The 25,592-nt window shown below is 43.0% G+C and overlaps 1 protein-coding gene across 5 annotated transcripts in view; it reads left to right on the plus strand.

The window, feature by feature from the left end:
• Positions 1-2,079: 2,079 nt before the first annotated feature.
• Positions 2,080-25,592, plus strand: part of RALGAPB (Ral GTPase activating protein non-catalytic subunit beta) — a 65,647-nt gene continuing 42,134 nt past the window's right edge. Inside the window, exons 1-9 of one of the 5 annotated variants that reach the window (XM_080405396.1) lie at positions 2,080-2,394; positions 9,603-9,815; positions 10,473-10,675; positions 15,516-15,679; positions 16,334-16,520; positions 19,648-19,779; positions 20,906-21,084; positions 24,358-24,506; positions 24,617-24,833. In XM_080405396.1, coding sequence (XP_080261522.1) covers positions 9,633-9,815; positions 10,473-10,675; positions 15,516-15,679; positions 16,334-16,520; positions 19,648-19,779; positions 20,906-21,084; positions 24,358-24,506; positions 24,617-24,833 — 1,414 coding nt within the window. In that variant the 5' untranslated portion in view covers positions 2,080-2,394; positions 9,603-9,632. Of the gene's footprint in view, positions 2,395-9,602; positions 9,816-9,894; positions 9,955-10,472; positions 10,676-15,515; positions 15,680-16,333; positions 16,521-19,647; positions 19,780-20,905; positions 21,085-24,357; positions 24,507-24,616; positions 24,834-25,592 lie in introns of those variants that run through there. The other 4 variants (XM_080405394.1, XM_080405393.1, XM_080405395.1 and 1 more) reach the window with 4 other exon arrangements.

Consider the following 25,592-nt stretch of genomic DNA (forward strand, 5'->3'; position numbering starts at 1 on the left):
TGTGGGAGCCTCCTCGCCAGGCACAGGCTTGGTCTCTCCTTTGCATGGCCAGAGGGTGCTTCTCGGTCAGCCCACAGGCCTGGCCCCAAGCCCTGGACATGTGCAGGTTGTCTGCACCCCGTGGGGTCAGGACTGCCCCACAGACCTGCAAACTGTGGTCCCTGAGCTTGCCTTTTCTTATTTCATTTTTCTGTTTGCAGCTAAACTTTGAGTTCACCTCTTATTACACAATCTTCTCATGGATACACTTTTTTATATATTTATGTTATGCAAATAAACTATATAAAAGTGCATCTGTGTCTTTATAACGTATTTTACATATTTGCACAGCTCTGTAAAGATAGGTTTGTATATATAAATATCTCTATAGCAGGGCATGTAGCTGCCACGACGGAACCCACCACCCTGTAGCCTGCATGGCTGTCATCCTCTGCTACCCACCTCAGGCCTGTGCTTGCTGCCCTGGTGCAGGTGGTCATGTAGCCCCTGGAAGAAAGGCACTCCAGTTCTGTGAGGAATCAGTTACAATATCCTTTACTGGAGAGAATATCAGAGGGAAAAAGAGGATAGCAGAGACAGCCTTATGGCCCTGTCATTGTGGTCTTTAAGGTCTTAAAGGGTTTTCCTCAAAGTAAACAACTCCGTAATTTCTGCAGTTAGGCAACATGCTGTTTGATGAAAACACACTGCTTTGCTTCAAGATAAAGACAAGGACAGGCTGGTGGCATCATCGCCACGTGCTGTGTAGGAGCTGCATGCAAGCTTCTCCAGTACCATCGGCTGGCAAAGCCCATCCTGTGGCCAGGGGCTGCGCACAGCCTGGTGGGCAGCCCGGCATGGGCCTGAAAACGGAGCTCCCCACATGGCATACACAGCCTGGGCAGGCCAGTGCCCTTAAGGTCTGTGGTCGGGTGGGTCACCAGCCCCTCAATGCTCAGCAGTATCCCATCAGATCAATGTGGGCACTGGGGATGGTGATCTTCCAGCATGCTCCAGGAGCACTGATCTCCAAGCACGCTTTGGCTTGGCTTTGGAGAGGGAGCCCTGTATGGACAGGGAAGGAAGGGACAATGATCTTAACTTTCTTTACACACGAATACAGCTAACGTGACAATGGTAAGGTGTGTGAAACTGTGCTAAGATACAGAGAAGACAAGCAGCGCAAACTGCACTGATCTGGGGAAGCAGTGCACAGGTAGCAGGCAGCCCCGAGGCCATTCTCAGTGGTTTTGAAAACCACAAGGAAAAGAGCAGAAAGGTGGCTCACCACAGGCTGCTGCAGATAACCCCCAAGTTCTTTTCCTCTGCTGCTGTCAAGCTTAATGTAGGAGGCCAGAAGGAGCGTTTGCACCCCTGATACGGCTGGCAAGGGGCCGAGAGGCAGATGGGCTCAGCAAGCAAACTGTGGTTTGGGGGACAGTGGATCCATGAGCCAGCTCTGCATGGCTTTAGTTGCATCATGTCTCCGCAGGTGTGTTTGTCGGCTCTGAGCCTCTCTGCTTGTGCACTGAACTCCCTTTCCACACAGCCTTCTCAGCCCTTGCTGCACGTACTGCCACCGCAGCCTCATCTCTCCAGAGCATTTTGGTTTGGGTTTTTTTTATTTGTTTGTTTTGTGGGTTTTTTAAATTTTATTTTGTTTGTTTGGTTTTTTTATTGGGCACCAGAGATTCATGGTTGTGTCCTGTAAGGGCCCCCCTCTCCCCTTGGGGCAGATCAGATTTAGAGCACCGAGCAAATCTTTACTGTAAACATCTTGCCCCTCGCCATCAGCAGCTTCCCGTGCAGAGGGCCGTAGAACAGAGGCCTCGCTGCAGGGCAAGGGCATGGTCTGCACTCGCTACGCGGGCAGCGTTGTGGCAGGGGCGCGGAGACCCGGCCCCGTGAAGCAGCCCGTGAGGCCGGGCCGAACCCCGGGGGTGCGGGATGAGCGGCGGGAGAAGTGCTGAGAGAAGAGAGGGGGCAGGCAAAGGCCTACCCGGGACTGGGGGCGGCGGGGAGCCGCGGGGACAGCGCGGGCGGGCGCGCGCGGCCCCTTTAAGAGAAAGGGCAGGACGCCGGCGCCAGACGCGACAGCCGGCGGCATGCGCATGCGTGCAGTCTTATCCCGTGACTTATTCGGCGCTGCTGGCGGAGGGGTCGCGTACCAGGGTGGGGCGTTATGTTCCAGGGTGGGTGCGCGCATGCGCATCGCGCCGAGGGGCCCGGCCGGCTGCTGTGCGCTTTGTGGCGCTGCCGGAAGTGGCCGCGCGGAGTGGGGCCGAGCGGAGCGGGGCAGCGCGGAGCGGCGTCTCCTCTGTGTCGTCTCGGCTGCCGCGGGCACCATGGAGCCAGCGGCCTGAGGGCGGAGCGGCCGGCCCTGCCCCGACATGCCCGCCGGGCCCCTCGGCGCAGGTAAGGCGGCCAGGGCCCTCCCGCCGCGGCGCGGCCCGCGCCCGGCCCGGGCCACTCCTGCCGCCGGCGGGGCCTGTGGCGGCGTGGCGCCGCCCGTGAGCCTCCGCCGCGCTGACTGACCTCAGCACTGCCCGCCGCGGGGCCGGGCCTGCGGGCGCGACGGGGCCGGAGCGGGCGCGGGGCGCGGTCGCCCGCCGGGGTTTCCGCGGTCGCCTCGGGCAGCTGGCGGGGGCCCGGCCCGTGCCGCGGAGCCGTCGCAGGGTGGGCGGGAGCGGGCCTCGAGGGGCCTGTCGCACCGGTCCGCGGTCCTCCGCGGCCTGTGCCCTCTGTCCGGCCCCGGGGGAAGAATTTGGGCCGCGTTCCGGGTCTCCGAGAGGAGCGTGAGGTGTCGCCCGCGGCCCAGGAGCTGCGTCCCCGGGTGCCAGGGTCCTGCGAGCGGGAGTGTGGTCGTGAGGGAGGAAAAAGTTTTTGTCACTGTTTGCTTGTGGACTTTTTTACAAATAATTCGGTGGTGCCTGGCTGCAGATTTCCTGGGCTTTGCCATGATTCTGCTTTCCCTTGTTTATTTTTAATGACATTTGATCTTCAGGGCCTGTGGGCAGTAGATCACATTTCTTTTGGGAGGTGGTGAACAGCAGCAAAAGCACAGTGAGGCTTGGTCGCCGGGCTAAGGGGGCTTTCATCTTCAGGGGATCCCTTCCTGGCTGTGCAGCTTGTAGAGTTGCACAAGGAACCGGACTGAGGAAGAAGTGCAAGTGTGAAATAAGCCATTGAGTAGAAGTGGGAATAACTCTAGGTCAAGGAAACACATTGTTTTGCAAACACACTGTTTTGCAGTGGAGTTCCTTATGTGGTTTTTAGCACAAGTGAAGGATGTGAAAACTCCTTAAATTCTCAGATGACCTGCCTGGAAGGTAATTTTCTCAATCATGCTTTTAAAGAAGAAGATGATAGAAGGAAAGTAGTACTAAAATCTGAGTAATGAACTTGAAAGCAGAGTAATAGCCAAAATACTGCAAAAACAACAGCCAATTTTGTTTCTTATTGCTCTGTTAATCTTCAGATACGACAGTTTGCAACTTTTAGGCAGCCACCTTCTCTGTGGCAGGTGCCCTGCTTCCTTCTTTGGGAAGGGTGGTGTGCAGCAGCATTCCCAGAGACCAGAACGGTGATGGGGTCTCAGAAGTCAGTGAGTTGGGAGTTCTGGGGACAGTGACACCCAAGCCTTGTGGCTTAAGTGGCACGTTTAAGTGGTTTGAGACCCAGCCTTCCCTGTGTCAGATTCATGCATTAACTTCTGGTACAGTTGGGTGATAAAATCAGACATTCATCTTCCTGGGGCAAGCAGAGCTGTGATTCCCCTCTCATCTACACAGTAGCACTGTGGCTGAATGGCCTGGGAAAGGATGACATGAGTTCCTGTTTTTGTTGTGCCTTATCTCTTCCTGCCTTGACTTTACACTTTTTTTTTCCTTATTTACTAGTAATCCTGACATGCATCTGTTTGTTATTTAACAAAATACTGACTTAAAATACCAACTTTCTTCTAGTGTTTTACTTGGATGCATCTTTTGTTTGGCTCTTGCTTTTTTTTTTATATCTTTGCCTGCTATTTGCTCTGTTGTCCTTTACACATGGTGTGTGCCTAGGACAGAGCCTACCCTTTAGATGGACTCCAAAGGTTACCTGCCTGGAGGAGTCTGAGCTTTAGTTCTGGTGGGCTTAGTATGAGAGGGGTCAAGTTAGTCTTGGCAAAATCAGTCACTTGCTCCAGGATAAACTTTAAGGGCAGAGGAGCAGCAGCAAGGTGGGACAAGTGGACATGTGGCAGTTGTCCAAGGTCAGGATGTCCATAGGCCTCAGGTGGCTTGAAAAATTGCTCATAAACCTCTTTGGTACATGGTCCAGGGAAGACAAGTTGTGGCAAGGTGGCTTTCTGGCATTAATTGTTGCCTCTAGAAAGCAGATGTCAGTACTGTCGGTGTAGTAGGGGTTGTATTAGAGAGAGGGATCACTTTTTTTCTGTGAAATACTTGTGAAGTACATCTAATATCCCAGAACTTTTATGGTATAGACCCTTAATGTTGATGCTTCTCTAGTTTAGGCTCTCTTAGGTCTTCAGCCTTCCTTGGGCGTCTCTCTACTGATGGTCTTTGCATCTACTCTATTAACAACAGTTGCCTCTGCTTTTTTTCATTCTGATAAAACCCAAGTAGCATCCATTTTTGGGACAATTTGTCTTTGTGCTTGAGATGCTTTTGCATTGTATGTGCATATTTTGTTTTATGTATGCAGCTGCTGAGCACAAAGGGCTACAAGGTCACATTTGCCCCCAATACTTCCCTTGCTCAGCACACACTTTCTGAGGAATGCTTCGTACACCAGTATTAGATCTCTGACCTCTCCCCTGCATACACTCCAAAAAAACCACCTTTTCTTTAGGCTCTCAGCTCCTGCATATTCCTTCAAAGTAACTGCAGAATGTGGGTCTGTTAGGTAATTCCCACTGTTTAACTTATCCAGGAGTCAAAATACTTTGGTTGTAGCTGTTCATATTAAGTCTATGGGGACTGGAAATAGAACTTTAAATATTTCTATTTTTTAGTTTTATGGGCTCCTTCGTAAGTTCTTCCGAGCTCACTAACTTCTACAGTGTTTATGAACAGAGGATCTTTGGTCTTAAATGCTGAAACATCCATTTTCAGGTTTATATGGTGATAGCTACTATAATTCCTAAGCTGAAATGGATCCTGAGGGAATATATTGAAACTCAAATTATTTACCATGCTAATGAATATTGGAATTTTGTTCAGTTTCATAGTAGATGGTAAATATTTTGTCTTAATTTCTCCATTGTTCTGCCAGTGTTAATGCTGACAATTTCTTTCCAGATCTGTCTGTCTGTGAGAATCTGGGGATGTTTTATTTAGTGCAGCCTCCAGGAACATAAACATAGGTTGACACCTTTCCAAACTTGAGAGTGTGTAAAACTGCTTGGTAAACTTAAGGGTTTTATTTATTCTTCTTCCCACCCTTCCTCTTAATTAGGTTGCTTGTCATTCTGAGAGTTCTTAGTGATTTGAACCTCAATAAGACATGTGTTTATGTGAAATATGAATATTAGTCAGCTGTGTGAAACTTAGGATATGTTATTTGGGCCAGTAACAGTGCTTTTTTGAAGCTGAAATGCAGAAGCATTGCAAAAAAAAATAAAATCGGGGTATGCTGTTTGTGCAGTGTGACAGTCACATTTTATTTTTTTAATTTGCTGTTTAAGTTATTTGTGATAAATACAGCCTCCTCTGAGGGAGCAAGTCGAAGCATTAGGTGCCTTTTGTCTAAAGCAAGTTACAGACTGTCAGTATGTTGAATCTGTTGAGAGTACTGAACAGATACAGTTGTGTGGAGAGAGTTACCAGACTTTTTTAAACTTATGTCCAGTTATGAGAAGCTTCATAGTAGATGGGTTTAGCTATGCCCCAATCCTAACAGATGGCAGCGCTTTCAAGTTCGAATGGCAGTTGAAGGGGAGTCTTAAATGAAAAGTAACCTCTAGTCCTTGCAAACAAAAACTTAGTGCTTGCTAAATGTAGGGGATGAATAAAACAATACCCTAGGAAATCCCATCTCAAAAGGATTTTACATCTGAAGCAATTGTTTGTCAGTATTCATTGTATATTGATAAAACCAATAGATTATTTCTTTTATGGTAAGACCAAAGGAAGTGTTGACGATTAACAAGATGCAGATTTGATCATTATGTTTATGTATGAAGATCAGGCAGCAGGCTGAGTGCATGTGGTATCAGAGGCTTTGGCTACCCTGCTGCTGCTAAACCTCTCTTAAACATGGCATATTATATCTATCCTGTATCTGTTACAAGTGCTGCTCTTCTTGGAAGTGTGGAAGGGTCACCCAAAAAAGCTTTGCTTCAGCATAGCAGGGAGCTGCATGAAGGCAGGTGGTTGTATCCTCCCATTGCCTTGCCCTAGTGCAATGAGGGTTTTCCAAAATCCAGAAGAATTTGGGAATCCTCATCCTCTCTGACTCTTGTCTTCTAGACAAGAAAGACCCTGCATAGGTGCTGCCTACGATTTCTTTGTGCTGTGTAACATTTCCATGCTTCTGGAAACCCTGTTCTGGTCTAAGGGCAGCTACAGTAAGTGCATTTGCCGTTATCAGCACTCGGGTAAGTTCCTGCCATGAGCTGTTAGCTGCTGGTTCTTCCACTGGGGTGTTGTGATGGAAAGTACATGCTGCTTTATCAGTTGAAATCAGTTTATTTAAACCAATGCTGCTGCTGAAATGGTGTTATGTGCTTCTGTGCTGAACTTGAGCAATAAATGGGAGGGATGAGTGCCTTCACCCTTCCCTTGTGGTGAGCAGCAAAGCTGGAGGGGCAGGGGAAAGGGGTGCACTGCTCTTGTGGTAGAAGCAGTGCTGTGGGCCCGAGAGAGGAAAGGGTACTCTTGCAAAGGGGATGATATTTCACTTCTGTCCCTCCTTCCCCTCCAAACACAAGCTGGAGACTAAGGGAGGTGGGGCAGCAAGGGAAGGTTCAAGAGGCCTTATGGGTATAGGATATGAAAGGAAAAGATAGCAGTAGGGAAACCTATATAATGAAATCAAGCAGTGACTGAAGCCGTCACTAAGGATTGTGGGTCATGTTCATTTTGTTTTTCTTGTTTGTTTTTTTGTTGTTATTGTTGTGACTTCTCTGTGTCCTAAGAGCTAGTGTCTTGGAATTGTTGTTTTTCTCTAAGCCTAAGGGTTTTGACCACAGTGGCACATACCCCCTGCCCCTGCAGGAGAGAAACTGCCTAAACTTCCTGCAGGCTGTGGCTGCTCTGATTAATTTACTATCAGATGAGCACATGTAATTGCCACCTCAAACCAGGAAGTACACAGTATGGAAAACTAAGATCTTGCTGCCTTGTTTTCGCTCCTCCCTCAAAGGGAATCGTTGGGCTTTTTATGTAGGTTTTTGGGTGTAAATAAACATTCACAGAGCCTGCTAAATAGGCGGACTTGTTTAATGGGGGTTTGTCCCTGAGAAGGTGCTTTCCAGGCCTGGCTTCTTGTATGGTTTTGGGCCGAGGAATGTCTAAGGGAGGCATTAAAAACATTTCCTGTGTAACTAACAGTCTTCCAAAATGTGCCAGCTAAGTGTAGTTGGCAAACGGTGCTTGGGGTGCCATTTGTGACAGCTTGAGCTGATCTAAGCTGTGGCTGTTGTACACTTCTTGCTTTTCTTCTGTGCCAACCCTCATTTCCTTGGTTTCTTGTCCACATGGTCAGCTGGTTCAGATAACTGATAAAACTGCTGGTGTTGTTGGGAGAGAAGGGAAGAGGGAGTGTAGTCCCAATTCTGATGGCTTAGGCTGCCTTGGTACCACCTGTTTAAGCAGCAGTTGTAATGTTGTTGTGAGTAGGTACAAAAGCCTGCTATTGCCCGAAGAGATGCTCCTGCCACCCCCCTGGCCATGTGTCCTCACTGCTCCTTTGTGTTGGCACACGTGTTCATTGTACCTGAGTTAGATCAAATCTTGATCCAGCTAAAAACTGTCTCGGGTGACAAACCTTTGTGCTGGCTTAGCTTTCCGAAGGTTTTGTGTAGATGAAAACCGGCAGTGCCTGGTAGATCTCCTTGACCTGCTCAGTGCTGCCTGGTGAGACTGGACAGCTGTCCTATGACTAGCTGCTGGTTTTGTCACACACCATGCCTCCCTGCTGCCTGGGGCTGCTTGCTCTGGCCAAGCTTTCAAACCTGTTTCTGTCCAGCAGGTAGCTGTGTGTGTGGTGATGGTGCAGCATGATCGGGGAAGAGAGGCATACCCTGACATGCTGCTGGGCAAACTGCAACACTGGAACTTCCATCTGGGTACGAGGAAAGGCTTCTTTACTCAGGGTGACCAATTGCTGGGACAGGCTGCCCAGAGAGGCTGTGGTGTTTCCTTCTCTGGAGACATTCAAAACCCGCCTGGACATGATCCTGTGCAGCCTGCTCTAGGAGAACCTGCTTTAGCAGGGGTTTGGACTAGGTGATCTCCAAAGATCCCTTCCCTCCCTGACCATTCTGTGATTCTGTCAAATGCTGGCTGAGAGTGACTGTGGAAGCATAGCTTAACTTTTGCTGCTTTTAATCCTCCTGTCTTGGTTGTTGTTTCACCACAATGCCAAAAAAACCCTACCCCAAAACCTGCCACTGCAAACACCTGGTTAGTTTGCTGTCAGCTTGGCTCCCTGAGCTGGCTTAGTCTGCAGTAAGGAAAAATGTACAATTGCAGTTGAGTGGAGGTTGTTGGTGAAAGGAGAACTCTGTTTCTCCTGTCTAATTTGGGGGGGGGGGGGGGGGGGTGGTTACCTGTGGAAATTTTCTACTGGCTTTTCTACCCTGAATCTCTGGGACAAATTTAGGTTAAGGAGTGACTGTGTGTGTATTGACTTCACAAGGATTTGGAATGCATTGGGGCATACTGTAATGCCTTAGGTTTGGTACCAGTATGTGCTGCTATAATGAAACTATAAAGTAATACTGGGTTTAAGTTAGTGATCCACCACAGCTCAGTCAGTCCTGAAATTACTTCAGATAAAGTGCACTCTTCATTATCAATCAATCAAATTTTTCAACTACCAGTTCTGAGTAGTGCATGCTGTAGGAGAAATACTTCCCAAGTGTAAGAAGAGGCAGATTCTTTTTTCTTCAAAGATGACTAAGGTTTTCCTGAAAATTTCCTTGTATGTATTTTTAATACTATTGAGCTGAAAAAGGTATGAATTAGAGCCATTGCTTATATGAAGAAAATACTTGTAGAACTGTTCTTTCTTTAGCCAAAGATGTCATGTAAGTAAGAGCAATTTTCCTGCAAGGATGGCACAAACAGAAGTTGTGAGAGTTGAAGTTGCTTCTCAAGTTTCAGTGTCTCACATGGGCAGCTAGTCCCTAACCAAAACTTATTGTAATCTTTTTAAAAAACAACCCCCCCCCCCCAAAAAAAGCCCCCACAAGCTCACATTTTATATATATATATATATATATATATAGGTTGAAAACCAGGTGTTGAAATCTCTTCCAGGTCTTCAAATGTATGACACAAACTTGAATTTACAAGGTTCCATATCATGGCAAATAGCCTCAGTTTTGGTAACTCATATTATAGACATTTCTATTAATTATGTGTCTTTTTTTTTATTTCCTTGCCCCACAGGTGTTATTTGCATTGTAGCATAGAGGCACTATGTACTCAGAGTGGAGATCCTTGCACCTTGTCATTCAAAATGATCAGGGTAATACCAGTGTACTTCACAGCTATCCTGAAAATGTGGGAAGAGAAGTGGCAAATGCAGTGGTGCGTCCTCTTGGACAAGCTTTAATTACATCATCTGTTGGAAATGAGAGTTTACTGAAAACAGACAAAGAAGTAAGTGCATTTCCTTAGAGATCATAGTTTCCTTCATGCTAGAGTGGCAACTCAATGTTTTTTTTTTTCTTTTTTATAGCCTCTTCTATTTTCCTGTCTTTAAGAGTCCCAAGTTTTATGAAGTGTGCTATATTTTTAGGTTAGTAATCTACATAAGGCTTCTAAAAACAGCTAGTTCATAGCAACAGTGTACTTCATGACCTAGTAGTAAGTATTTATCTAAGCTACTGTACCAGGAAGTTCAGACTAAAGCAAAACAGCCCTCAAACAAAACAACACCACCCCCCCCAAGAAATTCAGCAGTGAAAACACTAATACCTTCATTTTTGAACCAACAGTATGTGACTTAAGAAAAAAAAGGTTTTGTATGGTACAAGTATTTACTAGAATTGGAAAGTCTTCCATTATGTCAGCTCTCGTGTGTTCTGAAGGGTTCTCTCTACAGGTTAGACTAAAGAAATTCAGGATTTAAGAGTGATTTGCCATTTGTTCATGATGTCACATACAAATTCATGATTGGGCGTTTTCTTGCAGTGTATGTTAGGTAGAATTGCCTGCACCACGTAATTACTGTTTTGTTGAGTTAGAACTGATGTGCTCTGAGCACTGTTTCCTTGCGAACTTTTATTTTTAATAACTTTTGATTTGTTTGGTTAGGTAAAATGGACTATGGAGGTGGTTTGTTATGGACTGACCCTTCCTCTGGATGGCGATACTGTGAAATACTGTGTCGACGTATATACAGATTGGATTATGGCTCTTGTATTACCTAAGGACTCCATTCCTTTACCAGTTATTAAGGAACCAAACCTTTACGTTCAAAGCATTCTCAAACATCTCCAAAATCTCTTTGTACCAAGGTGAGTGTTAGGGCTGGGACACTCCTGAGGGACAAGAACTCGGAGCTGTGGTTGGCAGGTAACCTGTCAAAGAGGCCTGATGAGCCACAGAGGCTCCTGATTAAAATAAGACTGCTTTTGTTGCAAAGTTAGGAGGAAGGTGTCTCTCCAAACCTGTTTTGTAATTTTCTGTAGCAAAATGAATTGTTGCTGCTGTGTTTAGGTAATTAGAACTAAGATTGTTCATAGACGTGAATATTTACTGTTCTAACAACTTCCAAGAACCATTTCTATTGGATGACTGGAGGGTAGAGGGAAAGGTTAAATGGCATCACTGTTTGCTTTGTATTGTGGAAAACTGAGATAACTTAAGAGCACATCATGGCAATCTCATGCTTTGTTTACTCAAGACTTCACCACACTTCCGATGTGCTGGAGGATCTTGCAGCATGTGGCTGCTTTGTAACTGCATCTTGCTGCTTGTTAAATGGGCATAACTATGCTCACTGTCTTTCACTGGTATTTTCAAAAGAATCCTGCAGAGGACTCCTTGCTGTCTGACAACCTGGTATTACACTAGACAACCTTGGATGACGATGTTGATACACATACTTCTATGTCTTGGACAAAGTTGTATTGTCAGAGTGCTCAAACATCATACTTTGTTTTGACAAGTTTACCTGCTTCTGTTGAACACATGTATTGGATAAGTAAGAGGATATTATTTAATAGTTCCCTATGAAAGAGTACTTAAATATTAGCCATCTAGAATTACTTCAGATCAATGTTTAGTGTATGTCTGTAAGTACCAGATCATCTGCTTTTGTCAGTATTAACAATGTATCACGGCAAGTGACCTGACCTTCAAAGTGCTTTGCTGCACTTGGATTGCTTAACTTTACCTGCAGGCTTTGTTATTAGAGGGCTTTGAATAATAACTCACACAAATTCAGACAAGGAGTTCATTGCTATTTATTGATTGCTTCAAAGTCTACCACTCAACCTTAGTTGTTGCTCTTCTTGTAGTGAAAAAGGCATTTTAATTTGCATTAAAAGATGGTCAGGGCAATAGTACAAATCTGAGGAAAGCATGCTTCTGGATTAGACTTCTACAGAAGGTTGTCTCTAAGCTCCAATATGTGCAGAATAGTCTACTGTCAGGAAACCTTTATACCCTTGGCACAGTAGAGAATTCTTCACTAGCATATGATCCCTTGACTGCTTTCACACCAGGGACTCTGGTAGCAGGCAGTTTAGTAGTCCTGTTTCTTGTATGCTGTTGGCACAAGTTGCCATTCCACCCTTCTCTCCCAGCCTTGTTGATGAAGCTTGATGCAAGGTGGTAGATTGCCCTTGATGAATGAAATAATTAACATCCAGAGACAGAGGGGGCTGGAAAAATAATGATTTTAAACACTTCCCCCCTCACCACTATGTCGTGTGCATCATCCGTTGTTGTGTCCCTCCCCCCTCCCCCCGTATATCTGTTGCTTTCCTTTCAAAAACCTCTGAGATGTATCTGAAATGCTGTTTTTTTTCATGGCTGCTGCTGTCAACACTTGATGTTAAAAGTCCCTACTCTTTTCAAGAAAAATAACTTCAAGTTTTGTCCTCTGTAGAGCTGTGATCAGAATTCATTCCAGCAACTGGAAGACATTCTGTAATGGAAATGAAATGCAGAACTGAGTTGTGCACATCTTGCTTGAGTGAAAGCAAAGCTCATATTCTTCTGTGCCTGGGGAATGGAAGAGGAGAATAATTTCTGGTTTTACCCAGTTGATGCAGGTTACTGGTGCTGATGGGCTCCTGTATAATACTTGCCCAGGAGCTCTTGTAGCAACCTGCATTGAACTATCTCCTGGAGAAATCTGTTCTTGTGTCAAAACCACTAAGCCTATGTCCTGTGGTGGGGTGCGATTGAAATAGCTTCCTCCTTCATCCTGATTTCCTGGAAACAATGTAGCTGTTGGTTTGGCTGTCTTAAAAGTGGTGGTCCAGAGTTGTGGTGAGAGTTTCAGACCCTGATGAGGACGTGTGTTTGGAGTGTGAAATGCAGTAGCCTTAAGTGGGCAGTTCAACCTAAGTAGCATCTCAGGAACATGTATACATCCAGTACAAAGCAGGTGTTTATAAATCATTGTGGTTTGAGTGCTCAGCTGAATCGAGTGAGAACATGTATAGTCCTTGAAATAGTGTGCTGAAAAATGAGAACAGTGAAGGGTGGATGAGTCAAGTTGACTTTCCCCTGTTTGCTGGACCAACTAGAGAGAGGGTGCTTGCATCCTTCCCTCCAGCACTGACCTTCCGTCCACCCTGATGAAACAAGCAGTTCTTTTCTTGACATATTTGAGCATTCCCCAGGCAACCTACAGGCTTTCCATCTCTAGCAACCCTATGATATTCAGGAGGTCTTGCAGGTTACTTAAGCAGTAGTGGTAGTTACTGTTGTCATATAAAATTTGTGCCACAAACTGTTGAAAACACAGAAAGGAAGTAGGAGAGCTCTCTTCCACTGCTTCCTGTCCGAGGAGACTGAGGTGTAGATACCAGCATCTTCTGTACAACTAAAACATCTGGAATTGCTTGAGAGACCATAGAACACGTGGCTGTCCAAGTATAATGGACTTGTTTTTGTGGTAACAACACTTCTTGTATGAAATCATGAGAACAATTCTTTGTTGCAGAGAAGTGTAACTTGTGGTTTAACCCCAGCTGTTTGCTCACTTCCCCCTCCCCCTGCTGGGATGGGGAGGAGAATTGGAAAAAGGTAAACAAACCCCTTGGGTTAAGACACTTCAATAGAAGTAAAATATAATACTAATAATAATTGTAATGAAAAGGGAGGTAACAAAAAGAGAAGAATAAAACTGAAGAAAAACCAAGTGATGCACAATACAGTTGTTCACCACCACTTGACTGATGCCCAGCCACTCCCTGAGCAACGATCAACAGCCCCTGGCCGATTCCCCCCAGTTTATATACAGAACAGGATCTTCTATGGTGTGGAATATCTCTTTGGCTAGTTTGGGTCAACTGTTCTGGCTCTGCTCCCTCCTGGCTTGTGCACCTGCTTGCTGGCCAGAGCATGGGAAACTGAAAAGTACTTGACTTTGAGTAAGCACTACTTAGCAATAACTAAAACATCGCTGTATTATCAACATTATTCTCATACTAGATCCAAAACACAGCATTGTACCAGCTACTGGGAGGAAAATTAACTCTGTCCCAGCTGAAACCAGGATAGGAACCAAAAGGCCAAGTTCTGTAGAAATCCAGGTGTGAATCTGCAAAATGCTGCAACTAAAGTTTGCCATTCAATTGACTTTGTGGACAAGAGGAACTGTTAGATAGATGAGAACTTCAGAGCTGCCTTTATCAGATTAGCTCAGAATTACCCCATTAGTCCCCTTGCATATGAAACTCCTACATGTAAGCCTGCTTCTTATAGATCCCTTAAATTATTAGGGGAAACAAGTCTTGAAACAGCCTTTGAAACTTCAAGCCTGATCAAGATTAAGGCTATCTTTTTATGAGAGTATTTACTCTGTTGTTGCTCAGGGGAAAAATAGTGCTATAACCAAGCCAGGGCTTACTTGTTCCAAGCTTTGTTGTTCTACAGAGACTGTCTGTTAGGATCTAGCACTAGCATCAAGCGACCCACTGAAGTCCTGAGCTGTGACAAGCAGTCTGCAATTTTGCATTAGATATTCTTGTCTCTTTGTAATCTTGTTTCCAGCACTGTAATGCAGCATGTATTCTGTTAAGGTAAGAGATAGTATTTTTAGAATGTGTCTGTCAATAAGGGATCTTGATGCAAACTACTATTCTCTAAGAAAAGCGTCTCTCTCTCTAGTGGATCAGCGTGTTCTTGAGGTGCCTACCATGCAGTGTGACTTGTGGGTTATACCACATTGAAATTGTCTGGTAGGAATCTGATGATACTATTTACTACTCCAGTGGAAGGTAGTATTTTTAGGATTTCTTTTTTTGTTATCCCTTCAGAAAGTGGTAGGAAGGCTGAGGAAACAGTGTACAAGTTAAAATATGGCTTGCATATATTGCACACTCTAATTTGTAATCTCTTCTTTCACCTTTTAAATGTCTAGGCTTCCTCACTTTGTTTACCATTGTCTTCAGATACTGTCCGGAACATTTGCTGTTACTCTTTTGTACCCATTCTGCCTTGTCCCAAATTGACTGATGGGAAGAGAGCATGTTGCTTTGTGCTGTTTCTGCAACACTTCATGTTGAGTGACTCAGCAGTGATCATGTGGAACTAGTTGTTACTATAGGGAGGACCTTGATAATATCAACTTATTCCCTTTCTTGCTTACTTTTCCCATCATCCTTTAGTCTGATTTTCCTATTTCACGACCCTCTTCTAGATTTCTCTTTTTCTAAATCTAAAGAATTGGGGGTAAGAGTTGGATCTACATTTGCAAGGCAAAGAACTAGGAAGAATTTAAATTCATTTACTAACAATATTTTCTCCTAATTTTGCCCCTTTCTTTCTGAATTTTATATGTAACAACTACTGATGTCTCAACTACATTCTTATTGTTTGGTCTAAGGTGAACTCCTTTGAGGTAATGGGTTGTACTTGCTTCAGTTAGTGTTCACTCTGGCGGTGACTTGTGTGTCATGTAGTGAAGAGTGTTACAGTACATCTTGTGCTCATTAAGGCAGAGTTAAGATGCTTAGAGGCAGTGTTAGGGTGCATAGAAGCATATTATCTCATATGCTTGGTTCTTGTTCAATAATATTGATGTTTCCTCTTGTAGTTGCTCAAAGTTCAGATTCTTGTATGTATAACTTTATCGTTCTTGTTTAGAGACTCAAGTATTATTTTCTTCTCTTGCAGGCCAGACCCAGGATCTAGTCAGATGAGACTGTGCTTGCAGGTTTTGAAAGCTGTCCAGAAACTGGCTCATGAATCGACAATTATGGCAAGAGAAACCTGGGAGGTTTTGTTGTTATTTCTTCTTCAGATCAATGACACTCTTCTAGCAGCTCCAACTGTGCAAGGTTCATGTGCAACTTCCATTTGGTACAATTATGGGAAAAACCTTTAGCTCTGCTTGATGTTGAACTGCCAGGGGGATGGGAAAAAACTGTTAAAAGCTTTTAGTAGCCACCAAAGCACAGTAGCTCATTCCAAATTAGTCTATAATATTCTGAAATAAAGCATTGTCAGAAAAGACTGAATGATTTAGAGCTGAGTTTTCTTAAACATAGTTTTGCAGAACAGTGATCTGTACAGGACCAGTTCATGGTGAATGGTTTCAGACGATGTTGTTCCCTGGTTGTTTCACTGAAGCTCCTATTGTCTTGCTGTTTGGCCTGCCTGCTGGAAAATAGCATCATCAGTTTATACCTATTTTTTAAAAAAAAGACATCAATATAGATAAAGGCAATAGAAGACAGCCTCAGATCAGCGAATTCCCAGTGTCCCTTGGCAACGCATGTATGTGGCTTGTCTTTATATATTATGTTTCGTCTTGTGAAAAGAGTAGTTGGCCATAGGAAGCCATCAGGAATCACTCTTAAATAAAAAATGATAAAAAAAAAAATAATGGACTTAAGAATCTTTACACACTTAAACTGAGAGCTCCTTGGGGAGGTATTTGAAGTCATTTAGACTGAATACTCACTAAAGGCATGCTTTATTTCTGTTATAAGGTGGTATTGCTGAGAATCTGGCTGAAAAATTAATTGGTGTGCTGTTTGAGGTGTGGTTACTGGCTTGTACACGGTGCTTTCCAACACCACCTTACTGGAAAACTGCCAAAGAGATGGTGGCCAACTGGCGACATCACCCTGCAGTAGTTGAGCAGTGGAGCAAGGTCATCTGTGCCCTTACTTCCAGGTAGGAGAAATCCCATGGAAACAAACGCACGTATAGGGATGATCACTGTTATACGTGGCTTTTCTCTACAGTTTATTTTTGGGAGGCGCAGCAATCCAAAAGTGACTGAGCAAAGCAAAGTGAGAGCTCTTGCTAGTATCCTTGGCTTTTACTGTTTGTGTGTGTGTCTTCATTCTGCCAGCGAAGATCTGAATTGGATCATCTCTGTTATTGTGTAAATCTTAGCATCAATCTGATATTTAATACTTCATGGTGTGTGTATATTAGTCTCCATCACTGTGACTTTCATCATGTCTAGTGAATAATGAGTCATAAATATTAGTGTAGCGGTATAGTCTGTATGTTTAATAGTGGTCACCACCAAAAATATTAGGTGCTTGTTACTACTGCACGTTGCTTATTTGAGGTAGCTCTTCGCCTCTGCCTCTCCTGCCCTGCGGAGCTGTGTGTGCTGTAGCTGCCTGGCTCTTGTGCCCTGGCAGTGGGGAGGCAGTGGGCCAGAGGCAGGCTGCAGGCTCTACTCTGAGCAGTGGCAATCTCCTCCAGAGTATTGGAGGAGATCTGTACCAAGCACTGCTAGACATGGGAACAGTGAAGGGTTCTGTGGGCTGCAGGAGAGGTTAGGCTGTAGTAGAAGGCCCTGAACGGTGAGGGGAGTCTCAGTACCCTCAACACTGTGGTCTTTGTGGTATACAGTCTTTGCAGGACACATCTCAGCCTTCTGGAGGAAAGAACTAAATTAATTGTTGAGAAGCAGGGATCTGGGTCTCTTCCTTCCAGCGACACCAATAGCCATTTCTATGGAAGTTCAAAGATTTATTAAAATTGCTGCACTGTGGAAAAATTCAACAGTATGCTTTTCTGCTAGGGTTTATATTAAATCCGAAATCTTTTGCTTTTAAATTACCTGTCAAAATTCCAAATGTGGATGGATTTTTCCAAGTTATGCAGCTACTTGTTAAACCTGCGGGAATAAAGCTGCAATACAAGTTCTGCGGATTTCCCATGCTATTTCTTTAGCTATTTTTAGTTCATTAGATATAACGTTGCATAACAGAAAATATTTTCTGATTCACTGATCTGAAAAGAACAGTTCTGTCTCGTGCATTGGTGTTCTGCTCCATGCATGATGCCCACACTTTCTTCCACTGTTGACTAACAGTCTTAGTTCTGCGGATGCATAGTAATCTGCAGGTTTTCTGTAACGTTTTAGTCTGCTGTTCAGTAATGTTGGTTTATGCCTAATGCATAGAAAGCTGAACTCCTCTGAGGCTAACTAAGTTCAGTGGTATTTTAAATTGCACTTTTAATGCTTCAGTGGAGCTCCAGCTTCAAACAGTTAAAAGTGTTGTTTTTGTAAACTGTTTTCTGTATTGGGTTATTAGCAGTAAGCTGAGAGTGAACATCTCAAAACTATGGAAAATTATATTTGGAAATCTGTACACATGTGCAGTGTTAATCTTACGGATATGACTTCATAGCAGGATGAAACTAGGGTCTTACTTGTGTTGCTATACCAGTAGATATTATTTTTACCCATTTAGGGTGCTTTAAGTCTATTTTAACTGCCTTGGATGTGTGGATTACAATTTATTTCTGTTTTCAGTCATTATTGAAAATGTCCCAAAGTTCAGATAGCATTCAGCCATGTTCCTTGGAAAACTGATTTCTTGCAGCTCGTAAGGGGACAATTGAAGTAGTGCGGTCTGCTGCAGAACAGAGATGGGGGGCATGACTTTGCATGGGGTTTGCCCAGACTCTTCTGGGTTTATCAGAGCTAGGTAATACCTCAGCAAAAGTCTTCTATGGGGTGACCCCTCTGGGGCACTTAATGTAAATGGGTGCTGGGCCATACTGGAAAGCAGTTACTGCCTGGTACAGGTGTGTGTATTTCTGGTTTGGACCTGAAGAAGGCCTCATGTCCTAAAGTTCATTTACTTTTCTGTCCAAGCTAGTTACTGTGGTAGACTGTGATTCTAAACACACTTTGAGTGTTTTTTGCATTAGTTAGCTGCAAGTTACTGTGGTGCCCAGTGCTGGGGGAAGTGGAAGACTGTAATTCAGCCTATTTACAGCTGGCCTCTAAATCCAAAGTTACACTTTTGCTCTCCTCCACTTTCTCCTTGTTGTAATGCCCTTATCTCTATAAATCTATATGGCTTTATAAGTGGGCAATGACTAATGGGACGTTTCTTGTCCATTACAAGCAACTTAAGCTTTGAAATAAGGATGTGAAGCAAAAGATGGTGCTAAAAGTGAGTTTACCTTAGGAAAAAAACTGATTTCTAGGAATTCTAGGGTATTGAGGAAGTGCAACTTGGATCTCTTCCATCCTTTTAGGGAACACCAAGGTTATATTGATCAGGGAAATTGATCTCTTAAGTTTGCAAAGCTGGGGATGACCAGGGGTCAAATCAGACAGCAGTGGCTCAATGCAGCTTATTGGTGACTGGTCAGGTAGTTATAGCACTTCCAGAGAAAGATCTCAGTTTATCTAAGCTATTATCCTCATGACATTGCATTGCTGTGAAGCCCTCTCCGGGCTCGCTCTTCAGTGTTCTGCAGCTCCCAACTTCTGCAAAACATAGTGTATCTTTGTGGAAGAGCTGGCTACTCTGTGGATTGTAAACCCCATGCTACTTGTAGGATGGCATCGAGTGTTGCTCAGTGTGCTGGTGTAAATTTTAAGTCACCAGTAACTTGGAATTTAGACCTGTAACCTAATGTGACTTGCTGGTGTCATTGAATGCTTTAACAAGCCTTGAGGATAAGGGCTTAAATTCCATTATTATTCCCCCTCCTTATGTAGCATCTTGTCAGTTATGTACGTGCTGCTGTTAATTGGTAACACCCCTGGGTAGACAGATGGGAGAGCTGCTATAGGGTGTTATGACTTCACAATTTTTTGATTTGGTTGGACATTTGGGCAAGCTCCAAGGCATGTACCCTTCAAACCTTTAAGACTGCTAAATGACTGTAAAATGGGGATCTCTAGGAAAAGTTGGGATGTTGCATTGTTGCTTGTGGGCTCATCTGTGGACTGCTCATTCCTTTGTGGCTCGAATGCACTGTTAAATTTTTGAGGAGTATTAACTGAATGACAGATCTGTCTTGACTTGCTTTCTAGATTGCTGCGTTTTACATACGGACCTTCGTTTCCTCCGTTTAAAATTCCTGATGAAGATGCTGGTCTGATTCCTCCTGAAATGGATAATGAGTGTGTTGCACAAACTTGGTTTCGCTTTTTACATATGCTGAGGTATTGTAATTACAGCCATCCGTTGTTTGTATTCTTGCATCATTTCTATAAATCTGCATGACAAATGAAAAATTTCTCTGGAGATAGCTGAATGAAGTGCAAGAAACTTGTTGTGCCAGTGCCCTGCAGCAGTTCAGGGCAAGGCTGTGAGTTCAACTTTAAACTCTTTGACTCTTTGAGAATGTAAACCGGTTCATTTAATTAAAAAGTTTATAGCTATTTGGCATTTTGGAGGATCTGAAAAACAGGACTTCAATACAATTTTGTTTCTCAGAGGTAGTAAACAGGAAAAGCAGAACAATAGCTCCAAGAGATGTGTAATGCTTCCATTTATTCTCCAGAGTGTTATATTTAACCTACAGAAAATTATGTTAAAAATGAATGTATCTTTGTTTTTATGAAGAAAGCTATACAGTTAATTTTAAACATCCATGTTATTTTTCCTAAAATACACGACTGAACTAAGTGGCATGCTTGTTTTCAAAGATTCTTGAGAATGGCATTGCATTAATCTTCTGAACGGCCAGAATATTAAACTTCTCATCTAAAATGTTATTTACTAATTAAAGCTAGATAAAAGTTAGACTGTTCAAAGTCTACTTCTAAATAACTACAAAAACTCTGTTTTTCTGCATTTGTGATGGTAACATCACAAGTACTCTACTCTTCAAATCTGGAATTGCTGTTACAGGATTTGAATTGCTTAGGAAAAATTGGTCAAACTTTTATAACCCACTCCCTTTCTTGTCAGTGTTTCCTGGCAATATTTAATTAATTGCTTACCTTTTAAAAATAATTTTGGCCGTGTAAGAACCTCTTAAACTGAGTTCAAAAGACATCAAAAGTAATTAGAATAATCCCACAGTTGCAGTAATATTATCAAGTGTGTGCTCTGGTTCCTTGGATCTTAAAATTAAGTATATCTGGGTAACTTTTGAAGTGAAGGCAATTAAGTACTGCCAACACAGAAAGTGAAAACTGCCTTCCTGTGATAGAGTAACAGCTAAAAATGCATTGGTACTGGATGTGTTATTTAAATGTCTTAGACTGTTATATGAAGTATTTTTAGAATCCTAACAGCCATTCTTAAACTGACTGAAATATATTTTGTTCTTTTTGTTTGCAGTAATCCTGTGGATTTGAGTAACCCAGCCATTATTAGCTCTACCCCCAAATTTCAGGAGCAGTTTCTGAATGTGAGTGGGATGACTCAAGAACTGAATCAGTACCCCTGCCTTAAACATCTGCCTCAAATATTCTTTCGTGCCATGCGTGGGATCAGCTGTTTAGTGGATGCATTCCTAGGTAATGTTTTTGTCTTACTATTCCTAGCTATCCACAGGTAACTTAATTTATTCCCTTTAAATCTGTCTTCTCCATAGATACAGCCATAACAATTTATCATTTGCAGGTGTATCCTGGAATTAATAAGGAAGGGACCTCAGGTCACTTTCAAATAACCGTCTGCGTACACAATAGTGATACTTGAATGCACAAAGTTGATGACCTTAGTTTCAAATGCAAAACAAAATGATAAATCTGAAGTCCAAAATAAAACCGGCTGTCCCTTCCCCAAACAAGGCGGCTTTCTTTTTTTCATGTAATCAACAATGCAAGTGTCACACTTTTAGCGTGTTGTGAGGGCTGGCCACTGTATTTATAAACTTTGTGGCAACACCTCTGTGTGATGCCTGTTTTCAGAAGGTACTGAATTTTGACTGTTATTTTCAGATCTTTATATTACAAGTGCCAGTTTCACATGGTTTACAATTAGTGAGTCATTAGTACTGCTGAGAAGAAAAGCTCCGTTTCTCTGTGTACTGGTAACTGAGTAGCTCAGATTTAGCTGAAAGGTAAAGTAGATGTAAGCACTGACTGGTGAATTTTAAGTAACACCATATAGCACCTGAAATCTAAAGTGTTATTGTTGGTATGCTTCAGACTTATTAAAAATTACTTAAAGAAAACATGCTATTGTAAACTCTGTAGAGCTGCCTGTCTCCTACTGCTTTTTTGCTTAAATGTATGCAAACAAATGTTGTCATCTGTCAGAAGTGCGAGCTGATGTGAGACTGCAAAAGACTTGAGTAGATACGTAAACTGTTCAGAAAAAAAATTGGCTGTGGAATTACTGACAGCTTTTACATGCTGTTTGTCTTTTTAAAAACCTGAATGGTTTAGTCCTTTTAAGCAAAGCATCTTCAGTGTCTCCTGTCTCACTGAATTACAAGATTCTGATCCTTTTTACAAGAAATACATTCTTTGTTTCTTAAAAATATTGCAAGGAGAAGGTTCATCAGTACCCTATTCCCCATTGCAAACAACTTTTTGTCACTGTGGATTTCACTTTTGTAGAAGTAGCTTTGTTAAAAAAATTACAGTGATGTAAAAGAACAAACAATAATTTTTCTTAAGCTGTAGTATTGAACTTTGAAGCCTCTTGTGTCCGCAGTTCTTCCACATGTCTTGCCACCAATTTTAAGGAATTTTAATGATCACATTTTACTGGTAACAGATGTAACACAAAATATTCAGTAGTCTGTCAAATTTATATCATGATTTGTTAAAGGAGGATTCTATATAGGCAGTATGTGGCCTAATCTCATGAAAACAACCTCCTTGTGTTACTCCGTCAAACTCTGTCTTCTTACTTATGATAATAGGATTTGGCATTCTGCACTGAAACAATTTAAACAAAAAAGAAAAGTTCCAACTGAGCATTGGTAGAAGGTGTTCCTCTGAAGTGTCTTTTATTGGCTGTGAAAACTGAATTGAATTTAAAAAAACCCCAACTGTTAAATTGAGTATGTATTGAGGAAAACCATGCTATATCCAGAGGTTTTGTGAAAGTGTGATTGATAATTAATTTACAGTGAAGAAAACAGTTTGTAATGTAAGACTTGTGAAGGGGCCATCTTGCAGTGGAGGCAGAGGAAGAAGCCTCTGTTAGCTTTGCACAGTGCATGCACCTTTGCTGAGATGGCTGTTGCAGTGAATTCCTCTTGGACCTTAAAAATAGTCTGGGCTTCTTATCTGAGACTTTTAACTCACTAATGGTGTGGTAGTCCTTTTTGTATTCTGCATCTGGGTGCCTGAAACTCCATTCCCAACGGTGATCACGTACACAACTCCTTGCCTGGATGCAGTGGCAGGGGTATGTGACTATATTGGGCATTGGAGTCTTCCACACTGACTGGCTGTGGAGTGCTTCTGTGGTCCCCTGGCAGGCCAAACTCTCCTGTAAGCATGCCAGGAGCTTTGCTGTCTACATGAGCTTCACATAGGATGTTGAATCAGAGACTTCAAACCTCTGAAGATCTCATGTAGCAAGATGAAACACCTACGGTGATGGTAGTTCACAGGCAAAGACTGCAGACTATGATGCACTTGGGCACAGGAGAGCTTTTGGTGAAATTAAATTCAAGCTGTAGCTGTGGATGTGAGTGGGCTCAGGCAGACTTCAGAGCTGCAATGTGGACCCCTTCAGCTAAGACTAACAGGAGATCTCATTGCCTTCTAAGCCAAGTGCCAAAGCACATGGCGTTCATCTTGCATTGCCTGACATATTCCTACATGTGTGTGTTTGGCAAAATGCTGCGTCCTTTTTTTCCAAAAAACTGTACCAAATCAGTAAGTTTCATAGTTGACACTCTGCTGTCTGCGTGGAGTGTAACACTAATGGTTGTTACGCGTGAGGTGTAACACTAATAGTTGTTCCATAATGTGTTACGAAAAGTACTTGTATGCTTTAACATGGTCGAAAGAATCTGTGTCCAAATCTTCAAGCACACTGCAATTCCACCCTTAATTTTTCAAATTGGATGTGAGAGTGGTGACGTTCATTAAAATGGGAAGAGGTGGTGTTTGTCACTTCAAATTTTGCAGAGGGCTAGTTGCTTCTGATTCTGATTGGGAAGAGTAGGTTTATACACCACAAGTATTTCCCTGGAGCTGGGTAAAGGCTTATCTAATGTCCTGTTGCTGCCAGAAAAATTATAGCTTGTTCTACTGTCTTACCCTATCTCTTGTCCTGACTTAGTATTTGACTGTTTAGCAAGCAGATTCAGCTCGCCAGACTAGCAGAAAACTGCATGGTGGATGGGTTTCATCTTAATTTAGTGAGCTAAATTGGCTTTAAAGGGTCAGACATCTTAGGGATGTCTCAGAATGGGGTGTAGGAGATGTGGGTGGAAAAGAAAGGCAAAGGTGAGAGGCATCTGAATTTTGGCAGGAATGAGCTGTTAACTTGGTTTTGGCAAATGAACCTTGCCCCTTTCCCTCTGCCTGCTTCTCGACTTGGTCCTTCCGTGCGCTGTTTCCCATATTCTTAAGGTGTGGGATTCTTTGGTGTTTTTTAATCGTTTGCTTATCTAATGTAAATGGGGGTTTCTTTTGCTTGTGCATTTATTTCTGTTAATAGTAAAAGGGGAAAGATGTTTTTCTTACTGCTGTTGTTTTGGGGGGGCAGGGGGGAAAGACAGTATTATTTACAGAAGGCCCAGATGTTTACTAACTGGGCTGCTGTGTGTAAGTGTATGGAATTCTTGCTGAAAGCTTGCTTTATTTCTTGATCTGCAGGCATTTCACGACCCCGGTCAGATAGTGCACCACCCACGCCGGTAAATAGGCTGAGCATGCCCCAGAACGCTGCTGTTAACACCACTCCGCCCCATAACCGAAGGCATCGGGCAGTGACTGTGAATAAAGCAACAATGAAAACCAGCACTGTAAGATTTCATATCCTGTGTTTAAGTAGCTGACCCTTTTGGTAGCTTCCTCGATTAGAAGAAGTAATTTCCTTGTATCTGGGAGCTGATATATTCTTCTGTTCAAATAGATAACTACTGCACATGCTTCAAAAGCGCAGCACCAACCCTCCTCTACTTCGCCACTCTCTAGCCCAAACCAGACAAGTTCCGAGCCACGGCCACTACCAGCTCCTCGCAGGCCAAAGGTTAACAGCATCTTGAACCTCTTTGGATCGTGGTTATTTGATGCAGCATTTGTTCACTGTAAACTTCATAATGGAATAAACAGAGACAGCAGCATGACTGGTAAATATTACTGAAAAATATATGTACACTATTTTGTTGTTCTATAACATTTCCTACCTGCAAGATTAACATATGCATAATCAAAAAACAACCAACCAAAAAAAATAATAATCTGAAGTGCTGTATTGTGGTTAACCCCTCCCAGCTGAGACAGCACCTGTTATTAGCCAAGCAGGTGTCTGGGGGCTTTAAAATTTAAAAAATTCACTTTTTATTATTAAACTCTCCCTTGCTGTAACAAGTATGGCAGTTCCAATTATGCTAGTGGGGAAAATTTTATTAAGTGAAGGAAATAATGTGATAAGGGTCCACTTCATAATTTGAAATGTGCTTGAGTATCTCTGAGTAATAGCAGCTTTTTATAATGCCTCTTCAGTGTTTGAAAAATTGTCAAACATCACTTCAGATGCTGCACAAAGTGGTACTTCTGCTTCTTTTTGGAGTGTGTTATGAAAACAGATGTCCTTAAAATAGTGAAGTTGCTGCCTTTCAGTGACAGTTGCTACATGTTTCCATATATGGCCCAATACTTTGGTTGTCTTCAGTCTTTAGCTGCTAGATTTAGTCTCCTATGCTTTGCTCAAATTTAGGTGTTAGATGTTTTGATACGTGATGGCAGAATTAATGTGCTCTGCTCAGAGAGGATGCTTTTAAGCACTCTTCTTCCTTTTGGGGATAATATTCAGGAAATAATAAACTTTCCTTTGTGTTTTTCCTGTTCTTCATGTAATATTTTGAATGTCTGCTAAATTCTTTCAA

This window comes from Falco punctatus (assembly GCF_963210335.1).
Source record: "Falco punctatus genome assembly, chromosome: 10".
Classification (NCBI taxonomy): domain Eukaryota; kingdom Metazoa; phylum Chordata; class Aves; order Falconiformes; family Falconidae; genus Falco; species Falco punctatus.